Source organism: Daucus carota, chromosome 5, assembly GCF_001625215.2.
Source record: "Daucus carota subsp. sativus chromosome 5, DH1 v3.0, whole genome shotgun sequence".
In the NCBI taxonomy this organism is placed as follows: domain Eukaryota; kingdom Viridiplantae; phylum Streptophyta; class Magnoliopsida; order Apiales; family Apiaceae; genus Daucus; species Daucus carota.
Genome location: NC_030385.2, coordinates 38,500,006 through 38,516,303, shown reverse-complemented (window position 1 = coordinate 38,516,303; position 16,298 = coordinate 38,500,006). Strand labels below are relative to the sequence as shown.

Genomic DNA, 16,298 nt, shown 5'->3' with positions numbered 1-16,298 from the left:
TTTTATAGTCTATCTGTATATATATATACGATTTAAAATGAATAACTAGCATGTGTCAAGTTCAATTCGATCCGAATTAGACGAACCTGAGTTTAAATCAGGTTCTTCCAAAATAGAAAATGAGCAAAACCAGCTAACTTCAACGAGTAGAATTAGAATTTTGTACACCACCAACGACTTGTTTTTTCTTTTTTTTGAAAACACACCAACGACTTGTTTATTTGCAGCCTAATACACTCTAATACAATCTGAAGCTAGAAAGCGGTTTAACTAATTCAGGATTAATATATCAATTATATTATCATGATTTTATAGCATAATGAACTGAAACCTGTTATATTTAGTTGCTTTTGTAAATAATTTTTCATAACTTGGATACAAAGTCCCTCCTATTATTTAATTTTGATTAACAGAATTTTTAAGCAAGACAAATCCATACAAAAAAAAAAGGTGTTCCGATCTTGATTTTCCAATAAAAATTATTGATTATTCTATAATAAAATTAAAATGGTTTATACTAGAAGCTAGTAGAAAGCTGTTGAGTGAACGTTCACCAATCTTGAACTACCAATTGGACGAAGCTTCTGGAAGCCCAAAATCACACTCTTGCAAAACACAAAGTAAACCCCTAATCTTAAACATTACCAAAACCCCAAACACATCTCAGTTCAGTTGCTGCTCCTCCTCCTCCTTATCCAAACCCAAACCCAAACCCTAATTTCTCTCCAATGGCTTCTGCTAACGCCATTTCTACTGCTTCAATTCTCTCCTCTCCCACTCAAGTAGTCTCTCTTTCACATTTTTATGTTTATTAATTGTTTTCTGTTATTATTAGTGTTGTAAATATTTTTTTAAATTGGTTCATTTGTTGTATAGGTGAGCAAAAGAGTGAATCAATTGCAAGGGCAGAAGGTGAATTACAGGCCTTCTAATGGCGGAAAGAATAGGGGCAGGAGACTTGCTGTTAGAGCTGCTGCGAAAGATATAGCGTTTGATCAGAAATCGAGAGCGGCGCTTCAGAGCGGGATTGATAAGCTTGCTGATGCTGTTGGTCTTACTCTTGGTCCCAGAGGTAGTTTAAAGTTTTCGACTTTTCGTGTTTTGTTTGGTGGATTGTGCGAAATGTTGTTGAATTTGTGTAAAGTTTTAATCTTTTATTGTTTTTGGGGTGAAAGATATAGTAACTGGTCTTCGTAAAATGTTGAATTGGATGGTTTTAGACATTTAGTGTTTGCGTTTGGGAGGAGATGATGGATTATTGTGTGATAGAACTAATTGTCTGAATTGTGCTTATATATGTAAAGATTGGATATACAGTGTTGTTGATTGGTTCACCTATAAAAAATTTTGTGCTATAAGAGGTTTGATTGTGAGAACTTGAAATGTTGGTGTTCTTGTTGCATAAATGGCTAATCTTACTCTTGTAATAGCAAAATTTGTTTAATCGAAAAGCTTAATGTGAAAAAGCTTCCACTTTGGTTAATGAACTCCATTAGACTAGATTAGTCAAAGGCTGATACATGTATTGGCAAATCATAATCACATAATTTTGGCAGATTTTAAGAGGTTGTTTTTAATGTTCTAACTGTGAGGATGAATGTATTTACTGTCGTATTAAGCACTGCTATGCAGTTATTTCTTGGCATATCCAGCATTTTAATATGTTTTTTGATTTTATGACTACATTTAATGTTTCTTTGAGATCATGCACCTTGACAAATGCCGGAATGTGGCTCCTCTTAGCTCTTACAGCCTTTAAAAAGAAGTTTTATAGTGCTATATGGCTACTGTTCACAAGTTATGCCATGTAGAAATAAGATTAACTGATGGGTTTATTTTTTCGTTCTTTAAGGGAGGAATGTTGTGTTGGATGAATTTGGAACCCCTAAAGTGGTTAATGATGGTGTCACAATTGCTCGAGCTATAGAGCTGCCTGATGCCATGGAGAATGCTGGTGCTGCTCTTATTAGGGAGGTGTGTGCCATCTAAAATATTCTACATCTTCAGTCTTCTGTGTCTTTATTTAGATGACCTCTTCATAATCTGTCCCTAGCATTAAATTTTATTATTATTTTGTCAAATGTTTGTAGGTTGCAAGTAAAACCAATGATTCTGCTGGTGATGGCACAACAACTGCGTCCATTCTTGCACGTGAAATAATTAACCTTGGACTCTTGAGTGTGACCTCTGGTGCTAATCCCGTTTCTATTAAGAAAGGGATAGATAAAACTGTCCTAGCCCTGATTGAAGAGCTAGAGAATAAAGCAAGACCCGTTCAAGGTCGTGATGACATTAAAGGTAGGGCTTGGTAGGTGTTTTTATAAACCAGTTGTTTATATGTAGTTGAATACTCAATTTCAAGTATAATTCTATGTTAATATTCTTTTTATATTATTTTAGCTATTGCATCGATCTCTGCTGGAAATGATGACATAATTGGTACAATGGTTGCTGATGCAATTGACAAAGTTGGCCCTGATGGTGTTCTTTCCATTGAATCCTCGTCTTCTTTTGAAACAACTGTTGATGTAGAGGAGGGAATGGAGGTATGTATATATTTTGGTCTCCAAAAGCGTTTGTTTTTTTTGTATTCTTGCTCTGAGGCTAATCTTACCTTGAAAAACGTAGCCGGTAGGTTACTACAGTATTGATCAGTTTGTGATCTTTTTTGACATTACAGATTGACAGAGGATACATCTCACCACAATTTGTTACCAACCCTGAGAAAATGATCGTTGAATTTGAGAATGCTAGAGTATTGGTCACTGATCAGAAAATCTCTGCGATAAAGGACATAATTCCCTTGTTAGAGAAGACCACCCAATTGCGAGCCCCTTTGCTTATCATTGCCGAGGATATCACAGGAGAAGCTTTGGCTACACTTGTTGTGAACAAACTGAGGGGCATAATCAATGTTGCTGCTATTAAAGCACCTGGTTTTGGAGAGAGAAGAAAAGCTCTGCTTCAAGATATTGCAATTATGACAGGTGAGCGGTTAAAGTTACTATTGAACTAGTGTTTTTAAATACAGCAAGAGTTAAGGACATAAAGTGTTGTCTGAGCATTGTAGAAGACTAGAAGGTATATCAGTTTAAAAGGTATAAAGTGTGATGTATGGCGAGCTATCTTTTTGCAACCTATAGGTTTATTATAAGAAGCGCAAAGAAAAAGTCCAATTATTAATCTAAAGTCATGACAAAAAATTTCTGTTTTGAATAAAAAATATTTTATTTTGTTGGTCGGGAATCTTCTAATTAGATACTCATGTTCACTTTCCAGGAGCTGAATACCAAGCCAGTGACTTGAGTTTACTCATTGAGAACACCTCGGTTGAACAGCTTGGTTTGGCAAGAAAGATCACCATCACTAAGGATTCGACGACCATTATTGCTGATGCTGCATCAAAGGATGAGATTCAGGCTAGGATTGCACAGATTAAGAAAGAATTGTCTGAGACCGACTCTGTTTATGATTCTGAGAAACTTGCAGAGAGAATCGCCAAGTTATCTGGTGGGGTCGCTGTTATTAAGGTAGGTGCTGCAACTGAGACCGAGCTTGAGGATCGTAAGCTTCGTATTGAGGATGCAAAGAATGCAACTTTTGCTGCCATAGAAGAAGGTATTGTGCCCGGTGGTGGTGCTGCCTTGGTTCATTTGTCAGAATTTGTTCCTGCCATTAAGGCCAAGCTTGAGGATGCAGAGGAGCGTCTCGGAGCTGACATAGTACAAAAGGTAATTAAATGTGTTACTTGATGATAGATAAAGCAGAAAGTATATTTACTCATTTCTTTTTCAATTTCATGATGGGAGATAAGAGAGCAATTACTTATTTACTTTAGTGTTCCTAATCAACTCCTTTTAGGGTTCAGTTTCTTACTTTGTTCAATCTTGTGAAGTTGTTGCTTCAGTCTCATGATATGTATACCTCTTTGGTTCATGTTTTGTTGAACCAAAGGCCAGGTCTTCTTGTTAACTATGGGTATCTGAAGAGAACTATGTCAAAGCTAACTACTTTCAAGTCTAAATAAAAAATTTGACTGAGCGTCATCTGATTTATTGGCTGGTCTTGCGATATGCTATGTTACAAATCTTGGGTTTTGCTGATTGACATTTTTCATGTAGGCTTTGGTTGCACCTGCATCTTTAATAGCCCGGAATGCTGGGGTTGAAGGAGAAGTAGTTGTGGAGAAGGTGAAGGCCAGTGAATGGGAGGTTGGTTACAATGCAATGACTGACAAGTACGAGAACCTAGTTAATGCTGGTGTCATTGATCCCGCGAAGGTAACAAGGTGTGCACTGCAAAATGCAGCATCAGTTGCAGGTATGGTCCTTACTACACAAGCTATTGTTGTGGAGAAGGCAAAGCCGAAGACCGCTGCAGCAGGCGTACCACAAGGTATGTCTATATGATGACTGAATTATTGAAGCCATTAGTATAAAATTGTGGGGGTCACAACATTTTGGACCTCTAGCTTTGTCACATGTATGATTAGTTTTTTCACTAAGTTTTGACACAACTCTTGGTACTATTTCGGAATAAACTGTTATTGATGGGAGGAACTTCTTTGGGGGTACTTGCCAACTTCAAAGTGCACAAGTCTCATAAATAATGATGTTTAATACTTGTAAAAAAAATCTTCAACAATAAAAATCTGTATTTAAATGAAACTAGTTGTTACTATTAATTGTCACACATTATTCGGAAACTTGATCTTGATGACAATTAAGTAATATTATGGTAATATATTTATAACTACTGTTAAAATTATAGTACATTCTTTAAATATAAAAAGAGTGTAATACATGGAAATTAAATTAATATAATTTAACGGACTAGTCTTTTAGTTCCAAGTCGAAGACTTGAAGCTCGATTGTAGAGTTTACGGTGCAAAGAGAGAACAGCAAAGATAGAATAGCGAAGAGCAAACTGTAAATACGTTAAATTTGATATTTCATATACAATTTTTTGTATTACTTGGCAAACATTATAAGATACTTATTTTTATACTTTTTATTTTTTATTTCTGAACGAAAATATTAAATTTAATTTTTCATTCCAAAAAAATGAGATTTGACATCATTCATAAAACTATATTTTATAAAAAAAAATTAAAACACATGCCGCCTCCTCCCGAAGCTATGTAACTCCTTCCCAGCGGAGGGAGGGAGTATTACAGTTCATACACACATCGAATAATATAAGTACAGTAGTGTACTGTCTGACAAGTGAGAACAAGCGAGAAGATGGGAATCACATCAACGGACATGAAGAAACACACCGCTCCAGTCGACATCAGACATTGGTGGCCCAAAACACATTTCTGTGCAGATAATCATTTTCTTTTATTTTTGACAATGCCCGCTCCTTTCTTAACTTTTTGTGAAGTGTTGGTAGAGTCGTTACATAACTCCATTATTTTAACTTTGAATTGAACTTAATATTATACAACATACACGATTTGAACTTGTATAAAAATTAAGCGTTCATGTTTCAATTTTAATTAAAATATTATAGCGTTCTAATTTTATATACAAGAGCACATAAGTATTAAATTTAATTTTGGAAACTATTGACCAGATTTTGTATTGACACGTGGTTATGTAAAATATAATTTTATAATTTATCTTTTTATATTTGTGTTTTTGAATAAAAGTTTATATAAAAAATTTTAATTAATAAAAATTCAAATAATCTGTGAAACTGTATACAACCCCGTCTCAAATACTTAGGAAAAAAAAAACCATCTCAAATATATTTATATAATCTAATGAAACCGAGTAGAATAGTGAGTTTTTAAGATCATGATAAGATTTATGCAGAAACAAGCAAGAATTCACAGCATTTTCCCGGTGCTGTCAGTAAACTCGCGTCAATTTGTAGCAAAACACTCCTCGCCAGACTCTTATCTATAGCTCAGTGATGAGCCCATGTTGCCTCATCTTTCCAAATCACACCAGTCGAGGTGATAGGCTATGATTACAAATGTGTCATATGGAAAAATCGGCTTCCTCGGTCATAAACAGTTACTATAAATCTTGGGAGTGAAATAAATATAGTTTTATTAATTATTTTTTTGAAGAAAGTTATATTAATTATTATATTTTGTTTTATATAAATCAAATATCAGGATTATTAAGTCATATAAAAGATATAGTAATCTGCTTAAAAGTATATTTTGTTGATATTTTTCAATAACTGGTACACATATGTTCGTTCCGTGGGGATCCGCCAAAACAATTAACACCGGTTCTAAACTTTTATCTTCAAATAGTAAATCTTATATAATTTGATAATTTTATTTTAAAACATGTTATAGTATTTTCAACCCTTTAAAATACTTCACTGAAATTTAATAAATCAAATCATAAATAAAGTTTATTAAATAATATATAAAATTTTGTAAACTCCCACCATGCATCATCCTTATCTAAAATTATCGCAAACACACCTATGTAAATTATATTTGGCCGATCTCTAGAGACAAATAATAAAATTATAATATTAAAATAATATATTAATAATGTAAATAATAATATATTAGTTATAAAATATTGTCAATGAAGGTAATCGATATCACAGAGCAAATATCTTATATGTTAAATTTTAAGGGCCGATGACAGTTGCAATATGTGATACTTTCCGTAGAGAATTTCATTAATATAATTGCAAAATAAAATCCAAACAGATATTTTTATACCCGACATTATTTGTTTAAATATTAATCCACTGGATTTGTGGAATAATGACAGCTTACCTGCTTACACAGATATACACACGCATGTGTAACATCTAATTATCCATAAATGTGAACAATCAAAACCTTTTGGTGTCACACTCCTATATTGAATACTCTATATTCTTTGTTGACAGTTTATGTCAACTTGTTATGGTCCATTTTTTCTCTTTATTATTCTTTAATACTGTAGGCTCGCAAGAATTGACGATCAAAATCTTGTTAGCTGAATGTCCTTTTCATATATCTTTAAAATCTAGAGTTAAGATCTGAATCCCTGTGAACAATTATACTTTATTTATGTCATTAATAATATATATATTAATTTTTTTCATCTGCCCAGTTTTTTTTTCTTTTTCTTTTATATTTCCAGTGGACTATCATTTTTTGGGACAAGCATACTAGTGCAAGGCATCTACGATTATTCTTTTCTAGTACGACCCGACACTGGTATTTTCATGAATATTAAAAGTATTCTGATAGATTTAGGCCGATGATTTGATTTTCTAACGGTATTAAAAAAAGCTTGGCAGAAATATATGAAAGGGATTGAATTCCGCGCACGGAATTGTGATTTCACACGGAGAGTTGAACATGTTTAAGCTTTAAAGTGTTCGGCCGGACTGCACATGAACCCTCAGATATATTCTTTTTTATAATTCTTATTTATTAAATTTTATTATACTAAATTGTAGTTGGAAATAAAAATCAATATTTTTATGGGTTTTTCTCATAAATACCTAAATCCAAAATTATTTTTAGCAAAAACACTATATCTTTTTTTAAATATTTTTCAAAAATACCAAACTTTTAAAAATATTTGCAAAAACACTGTACGCAATCGCATGCAACCAGATGCAACCATATTTGCAACCCCTGTGGGGTCAATTAACTGAAGTTGCATCCGGTTGCATCTAGTTGCTGATGGTATTTTTGCAAATATTTCTTAAAAATTAGAATTTTTGCTAATTTTTTTCCAAATATACTAATATCGCAAATTTTTTTAGAAAAAACGATATTTTTGATAAATTCCCAGTTTTTATTATGATTCCTATGATATCTGTTTCGGATTTGAAAATAAGAAATTATTATTTTCTAAATAACAAGGAATACAATTATACCTTTTTTTATTATTTCTATTTGTTAACTTTACTATATTAATTGTAGTTGAAAATAAAATTGTAATACCATTACGAAATATGTTTTCCAGATATTAATTTTATTTTCCACTCAAACATTTAAAAAAATATATAACAATAAATTGGAGCAATTCTAGGCACGTCATGTACACCAAATATAAAAATACTTTTAAGCAAATAAGTATACTCTTATGTAAAAAATATATATTTACATATACAGATTTGTACGCAACTATATGCAAATATAAAGATTTAATATATATTTTGTTAAATAATACATAAAAATGTATTTTAAAATATTATAATATAATATAATTAAAATTTATTATTATATTTATATTAAATATACACGAGAACTACACGAAAAGTACATTACGTGTTTGAAAACGGATATGAGTCTGAGATTAGATACACAAATCCTAAATAGATCAGAAAATTTCATGACTAAATTGTTTAAGTGCGGTTTACCTTGGTTCAAGTAATTTGCAGACTATTGCGTGAGCTCGGAACCACTCAGTTGATTTTTTTTTCATTTATGAGATCCTGGGATATTCAATTCAAATTTAAAAAATTGTATCTGAAATATTCAATCATAAATTTAAGTTATACACAAAATCTGGTGGTATTAAATTAGGATTTTAAATTATGCTTAAAAATTTTGATGATAGTCAATTGAGATTATTTAAAATCCATTAAAATATGATGATATTCAAATATTGATAGATTTTCTTTTGGAGTTCATAAAATGATGAATTTTGTGAGATTGTTCAATATATTTTAGGATATTTAAAATCCCGCCAAAATCTATGAGATTTTGAATCATTGTGACTCTACACCAATTATGCGACATTTTAGCTAAAATCCGCATAAAATCAAAATAAAATACAATTCATTAAGATCATTGACTAATGTAACATCTGTTAAATTTCAGTTGAATACACCGCTTATTTTATACATTTAATATCAAGTGGTCCCACCATTACTCTTACCTTTTCATTCTTACTTCACATATTTTTCTTAAACTCCGTGTCCAACTCCAATTTAAGATAGAAAAATTCAGTTGTGCTCGTGATGGTACATGACTACATGCTAAGCAAAATTCTAGTTATATGCATTTATCTCATTTTAATTCAGTTTTACTTTATATTGTGTATTAATGATGAGAGAGGATATTTAATAATAAAATTTTAAACATATTATTAAAAATAAGATATATCATTAGAGTTGAACCTATATATGTTCAAAATCATTATGACATCATTTTTAATATTATATTTGGGACTCAGAGTTGCTCTTAATCACTTATAATTCTTAACTTTCTTCTACCCTCCACTTCTTTACTTTAAATAAGAAACACTTATTTTAAATTCACCCAAACACTACCACAATGGATCCGAAATTATTAAGAAGTATGAAACCGTCAATATAAGCCAAATTTCCATAATTTAGCGTTTATCATGTGTTTATTGACACATCATAAAATATTCGCGAAGAGTTTTTAATGATAGGAAATTTTGTGTAGGATTCTATTATTAACGAGATCTAACAAAAATCAAGCATGTAATAAAAAATACTACTCTCGCAGTATAGTTTTTTATGTTATTTTTTCGACACGTATTTTGAAACTCTTATAAATTAAAATTCTATAAAAAAAATTATTAACAAAAATTTAAAATTAATTTTTCATTAAAAAATTAATTCAAAAATTTATGAAATGATGTTTTACAAGAGTCTCGTATCCGCACAGCTTAAACAATGGGCTGAACGGAGGTAATAATTGTTACGCGTAATCGAGAGAATCCGAATTAAAAAAGAGTATCCGCAGTAAGTAATAGAATTCAGAAGTCTAATCCGTATCTGACACAAGATAAGCGAGACACAGGATAATGGTTTTCCATAATCAATACAACACCCCTATATGGCTATATATACCACCATCTTTACCCGGCCGTAAAATAAAATACTCGTACTAGAGATTTATGATTATAGTAATAATAATTGCGAAGCAGAGGGATAGATAGAGATAGAAAGGGGGAGAGTTTGTCCGTATTTGCATTAGAGAGAGAGAGAGGGGGTGGTGACTCGTGGAGGTATACAAGAGTAGATGCGTGTATTCTCATTGACACTCATCATATTATGGCGACCAGATCGCGTTGGAAATCGCGTCATCTTCTTCACCTTCTCCTAGCTTTCTCCTCCTATTATAAACCCTAACATCTTTCTCCATCTCTCCCCATCCCTTTCTCAGGTACACACACACAACCACCTCGATTTCTGTCTCATTCTTATCTATTTATTTATTCTCATTCTCTCTTTATTTATTAATTTATTGATTTCATGTTTTGTTCAGCAATGGCGGAAGTGACGAAGGTGCTGTACATAGTGGTGGCGAGCGACGAAGATGACGGCAGGGACGCTGCTGCGACGTCGTTTCGGTACACGAGGCCGGTTCTCCAGAGTACTTTTCAGCTTATGGGATGTAAAGCTAGGCATGCTTTCAAGGTCCATGATCCTCTGCTTCGCCCTCCACTTTTATTATTTTGTTTCCTTTTTATTTACTTCTTAATATTACTTTTGTGCTGGCCTGTTTTTAATTTTGTTTGCTTATGTTTTGCTTTGATTAAACAAAACACCTGATATTCGACTCAACAATTGATTGATGTGACTGTTCTGTTACTTAATTTTAGTTTTCACTTTTCGATTTCTCTGTCAGTGCTTGCTTTATGGAATTCTTTTCCATATAATTAATCACGAAGATGCGGAGGTCGGTGGATTTTAGACCTATATTATTATTTTCAATAAGTAGGTTTATCTATTTTACCGATTAAAATTGAGGGATAAATTGAAGATAAGTCTTTATTACTGGGCTATCCCGTCACTTTTAATCTACCAACCAGCACCATGATTTCAGTGAAAGAATATTCAGTTTTTTTGATTTGCAGTACATTTTTTTTCCCGTTTTACTTCCTTTTATTGACTCCAAAGACATAATTTGCGGAGCTTGTCTTGGATTGAGTCAAATTTAGTGATGATTTCTGCAACTCTTCATCCTTTGTATTGAGCATTCAGTATAACTGCAAATGAGTTGTATTAATTGGCGGTACTTTACACTTAAATTGGGTGAACTCACATTGAGTGTCATACTAAAACTTTGGACTCGTAAAAAAGATTTAAGATTTAGTTAAATGTAAGGAGATCTTTGAAGTAAATTTCATTGTTGTTAGCGCTGACTGCCGCATTTGTAACTATTTTGTCTTCATTTTTCATCCTTCACTATACATATATGTTCCCACCTTTGGCTTCAATCTTTAATCTCTAAAGTATCTCTTACATTTTAATATCATGGATTCTTACTTAAATGGACCGATGCAGTTGGATTTAATGTTCACTGCACGGAGTTTGCGATTATTTCCCCTTAATATGAATTCTTAGTGATAGCAGGCTAGTAATATATTCTGCTCTGCTAGTTAACCTGTAGAATTTAAATTACATGTTGCACGCGGACTATTATTATTAGTTATGTCTTGCTGAATTTCACCGTCTCATATCGGGCAATATATGTATCTTTGGTCAAAATATGTATGTTTAATATAAATATATTAAGTTATATGTTACACTGAAACTGTTGTCTTTGCTTTGATCAGATCAGCAAAAGGGTGTTTGAATTGGTTCAAAGTGATTGCTCTGTGGAGGCTTTTGTTTCAGAGGGTCAAGTAATAGCAGGGCAGGAATCCTCAAAAGTACACCCTGTAAAAGAAAATAGCTGTGATATTAAACAGCTTCCTGATAAACCAAGTAGCGAGAATTATTTGGTTTCAGGGACTGAAAGTGAACGAAAGAGCAAACCTTTTGATTTGTACAAGAGACGCACTACAGCAATTGTTAAAAGAAAAACCTTCCTGGATGTTTCTTGCAAAGCTTTAGCCGAGTACAAGTATGTGTCTCCCAATCAGAGGGCAGATCTGGTATTAGCTTGCAGGTAGATTATTGCACAGTATTTATATTTCTCTGAAGTTGACTGCGCATGCTAATACCGTTCACGTGCATGAAAGATTCCCTGTCATACATTATATTCTATTAAATGACGTAGTTATTCTTTTTGGCCAATCTAAACTATTAAATAAAGATCTGTTTGCATAAAATAAAGATCTGTTTGCATAATATGTTATTCATTTAATATTTGTTCGACATACGGGGATTCAAGACCAAATGGTTATCTGTTAGATACATGCTCATGGCCTCATGCTATAACAACCTGCTGTTCCACTCTCTTTATATCAGCTGGATTGTGTGAATAAAAATAAACATAATTTTTCAGAATTCGGGAGCGGAAGGAATCAGTTACTATATTATTGTGCGGCACAAGTGGCTGTGGAAAGTCTACCTTGTCTTCTCTACTGGTATCCATCTTAATTCAATTGATTTCTTCAGTAATGTTCTCAATATTTGAAAAGTCATGGTGTACATTTGAAGGCTATATCGTGTAATTTATATTATTATGTTTTCTGATCATGAGTTATTTTTCATTTTTCAATTCTAGCTCTACTTAATTAATGCTATTTCTAAATTCCTCAGAATGCTGTATTTTAAAAGATGTGTTGAGTGCTGACCACGTCACGTCCCAATGACAAACCCAGTACCTGTAATAAATTTGTATCTAGAATCTAGCAATGATCATGTACCTTGTATAAGTTTCCTGTTTTTTAAACTTTTCTATTGATGCCTGTATATGAGTCGATGCTTTCATATCTTACAGATTATTTAGTGAGTATCTTCATAGATATGGTAGGTTTCTCATGCTCGCGAATAATAGAATCAAGGCCATTGAAGTCCTAAAGACATCTTTTCTAGCTGTTAAGCTTTAAATTCATTTTGCAGGGTAGTAGATTGGGCATAACAACTGTAATATCAACAGACTCAATTCGACATATGATGAGAAGTTTTGTCGACGAGAAGCAAAATCCCTTACTTTGGGCTTCTACTTACCATGCCGGGGAATATTTAGATCGTGTGGCTGTTGGAGAAGCCAGGATCAAAAGAAAGGCGAAGAAACTAGTCTCTCCCTCACTGTCAGTGGGTGATGTATCTGATAACTCCAACAGTGGAATGACATCACCAAAGGGAGGTCCAAGCACTGCCGAGTTGATTAGTCCAAAACTGATGGCTATTGAAGGATACAAGGCACAAAGTGAGATGGTAATTGATGGTCTCGATCGGTTGATCACAGGATGGGAAGAGAGAAAAGAATCAGTAGTTGTTGAGGGTGTTCACCTGAGCCTTAATTTTGTGGTAAAGTAAATGTGCAGTTACATTTCTTAGCAACATGGTTTCCCACTACGTTTGTAGTACTTAGTTTTTAATTTTTTGCAGATGGGACTTATGAAGAAACATCCTTCAATTATACCATTCATGATATATATTACAAATGAGGACAAACACTTAGAACGGTTCGCAGTTCGTGCAAAGTACATGACACTTGATCCTGAAAAGAACAAGTATGTAAAATATATTCGGAATATCAGAACAATCCAAGAGTATCTTTGCAACAGAGCCGACAAACATTTAGTGCCGAAGATTAACAATACTAATGTTGACAAGAGTGTGGCAGCCATCCATGCAACAGTTTTCAGCTGCTTGCGGAGGCGTGAGGCAGGGGAAAAGTTTTATGATCCCGCCACAAATACAGTTACTGTTATTGATGAGGAGTACAGGAATCAGTGTGTTGCTGACTCAATGAGCTCCAAAGGAATGTTTCAACTGATCCAGAGACAAGGTTCGAGTAGGCATCTAATGGCGCTTTTGAACACTGATGGCTCTGTTGCGAAGGCATGGCCTCTGGTCTCTGTAGATGGCAATGGGAAGCCCATTTTGGGCCAAATGACTGAAGATGAGTCTGGGAACCCTTTGGATGGCTTGTTTCCTGTTGGTAAAGCTGAAACTGTCAATTTGCAGTTTGGGAATTTTGGGATCAGTGCTTGGGTCAGTGATACCGGTGGTACTAGTCATGCCAGCAGTCTTGATGACTTCAAGGGTGATGGGACTGACAATGGTAGTAAGTATTATTCTTCATGCTGTAGCTCACCAAGAATGTCTGATGGACCTTCCAAGGAGGTAAGTTCACTATGAATCTCTGATGGACTTCCCAAGAAGTTTGTAGTAGTTGATATTCTTTACTTGGTATATGTTTTCTGATATATCTCTTCTCTGTTTACAGCTGATGGAAGAACAATCTGTGGATGGCAGCGATGAAGAGATTGATGTACCGCCTGAGGTAGACAGTGATGAGGACTTCAGTGATGATGATTTCAAACAGATTCAAGAAGAGGTATAAACATAATGTTTTGAGAAGTAACTAACCATTTTTTTGCTAGTCCTATGGTCAATTTGAAACATTATCTGTACCTGTCTTTTTTGCACTTGCAAAATAGTATCTACATGGCGAAACTAAAATCATACGCATAACCAGGAGCTAGATTGTAGTTCAGGGTTGTTTCTAGCAGGAAAGAAACAACATTACTGATATGCACTGTAGTAGTGGTCTGTTGTGCTCACTTGCATCATAGCTACTTCCCTTTTGTGATATCTTCTGATTTGTAACAATGTTGAAAGCTTTTGCTAACTATGAACTTTATGCGAGCGGTTACAGATTGAGGGATCAGTGGATGAGGAATCTACCAAATCTGATGAGGAGTATTTAGATCTTGCAATGCAAGATATTCAAGAGAATGGTTACTGGTCAGACAATGATGAATCCTACGAGGATGCTCCTTTGCCCGTCTTGGCTGATCAGTCCACTGATGGTTTAATTACTGCAAAATACAAGCAAAATCTTGATCGATTTATGAGGACTAAAAGTGAACCTGTGTCTGACTCAATCTGGAAAAAGGTGACCACCTCTGGAAAAGTCAAGCTTAGAAGACGGTCTCATAGCATTTCAGCTGTTGGGAAGGTTGGCTCATTTTTTAATGGTCCTGATCTGCCGGCAGCTGGCCAAATATAACAATACAGTGCACAGTTCTCGTATCAGCATCTAGCTATTAGTAAATTTAAATCTCTTATGCATAATTTATAGCAGTACTCTCTTATGCTCCTTAGTATATACAATGCAGAGCACAGGTTCTGGCATCTTTTCAGTCTAGCTTTAAAGAGTTTCCAACATGCCTAATGTGCTTGTGTGCCGCTTGCTGTTCTCCTTTGTTCGTCTTAGGTTAAAATGAGAGCAATGTCTCTCCTTTTGTATAGAAACTCCAGCTCTAGCTCTTTCTTGTGTAATGTCAGATTCTCAGAAACCCGAAATTTTGTGCTGTATTTTAATTGTTTGTTCCGTAAACTTCTTTGGGTTCTTACTTGGTTATACATATGAATATGTGCATGATACTCGACTATTAGCCTCCACATGGGTTATACATATGAATATGCTCATGATGCTTGATTATCGACCTACATGTATTCAACTGATGGATCGAATGTAAAGCTAACTTCTGCATAATTTTGAAGCAGATCAATAAATGGTTCATATGATGTTTAATGGTTGATACATAATCTCTGTATATCTAAAAGTGCCTCTTAAAGTCAGGTATGTCACATCCTAGATAATTCTTTCTCTAACTAGTTATATTTGATATAAAAATATGTATATATCTTTTTTCGCCCTCACTGCAGAAGCACTCTGCCAAATAGTAAAACATCCCAGGCTCGTATCGATTCTTTTCCCTGCTGGTTATCTTGGGTTTTATAATTATCTGTCAAGTACTGAATTCAAACTACAAAACTATAAAAAAAATATATGCAACACTGTGCAAAACCAAATTAAGAAAACAAAAACTATCAACTTGGATACAAAACTCAGGTATATGTTATAACAATGCAGTGTATATACCAAATACAGCAGAGAGTGAAGCATTGGATACACTTTATGGTGGGAAAATGATTGCGAAATTGGTGTGTAAAAAGCAATGCTCACATGAGATCGCCGTACAGCAATATAAACATGGTGTGGTCTGATGTTTGTGCGCCCACCAGTACCACCAGCAGAGAGACTCGTTGGTCTCATTGCTTCCACAGCTGCAACTTGGAAAGATACAAGGTCCCATCCTCATCATTCTCTCCACAACTAATTAATATACAGCTCAATTTTTGATTTGCTGGTACAACAAGATCTCTCTTGATATTTATGTGACCTCTATATTATTGTACCTCTTTCTATTCTTGCACTGCATTCATATATATATAGGACCACCAATTGTCGAGATTTTAAACCTTTGCTTTTGTATTAATGCTAAACCTCTGTGTTTTCGTGTTAAGCTATCAAATTATTTTTCTAAATTGTGATGGGGCTTTGAACAGGTTGGACAACATAACTTTATGCTCTTGTGGTCGGAAGGACTGTTAATAATAGCATTGAAATATCACATTCTTCCAAGTTT

At 33.9% G+C, this 16,298-nt stretch overlaps 2 protein-coding genes across 2 annotated transcripts; both read left to right on the top strand.

Annotated features, from left to right (window-relative positions):
- The first annotated feature begins 544 nt into the window (after positions 1-544).
- LOC108223572 (ruBisCO large subunit-binding protein subunit alpha) lies at positions 545-4,573 on the top strand. Its single transcript, XM_017397894.2, has 8 exons — positions 545-782; positions 877-1,072; positions 1,853-1,974; positions 2,091-2,298; positions 2,401-2,546; positions 2,681-2,987; positions 3,280-3,731; positions 4,122-4,573. Exons 1-8 carry the CDS (start codon positions 729-731, stop codon positions 4,407-4,409), a joined length of 1,773 nt encoding a protein of 590 aa, XP_017253383.1. The 5' UTR covers positions 545-728; the 3' UTR covers positions 4,410-4,573.
- Positions 4,574-9,829: 5,256 nt separating this feature from the next.
- Positions 9,830-15,202, top strand: LOC108219875 (P-loop NTPase domain-containing protein LPA1 homolog 2). The gene is made up of 8 exons (XM_017393430.2): positions 9,830-10,120; positions 10,223-10,374; positions 11,517-11,851; positions 12,191-12,272; positions 12,751-13,161; positions 13,243-13,983; positions 14,087-14,197; positions 14,519-15,202. Exons 2-8 carry the CDS (start codon positions 10,225-10,227, stop codon positions 14,870-14,872), a joined length of 2,184 nt encoding a protein of 727 aa, XP_017248919.1. The 5' UTR covers positions 9,830-10,120; positions 10,223-10,224; the 3' UTR covers positions 14,873-15,202.
- Positions 15,203-16,298: the final 1,096 nt, after the last annotated feature.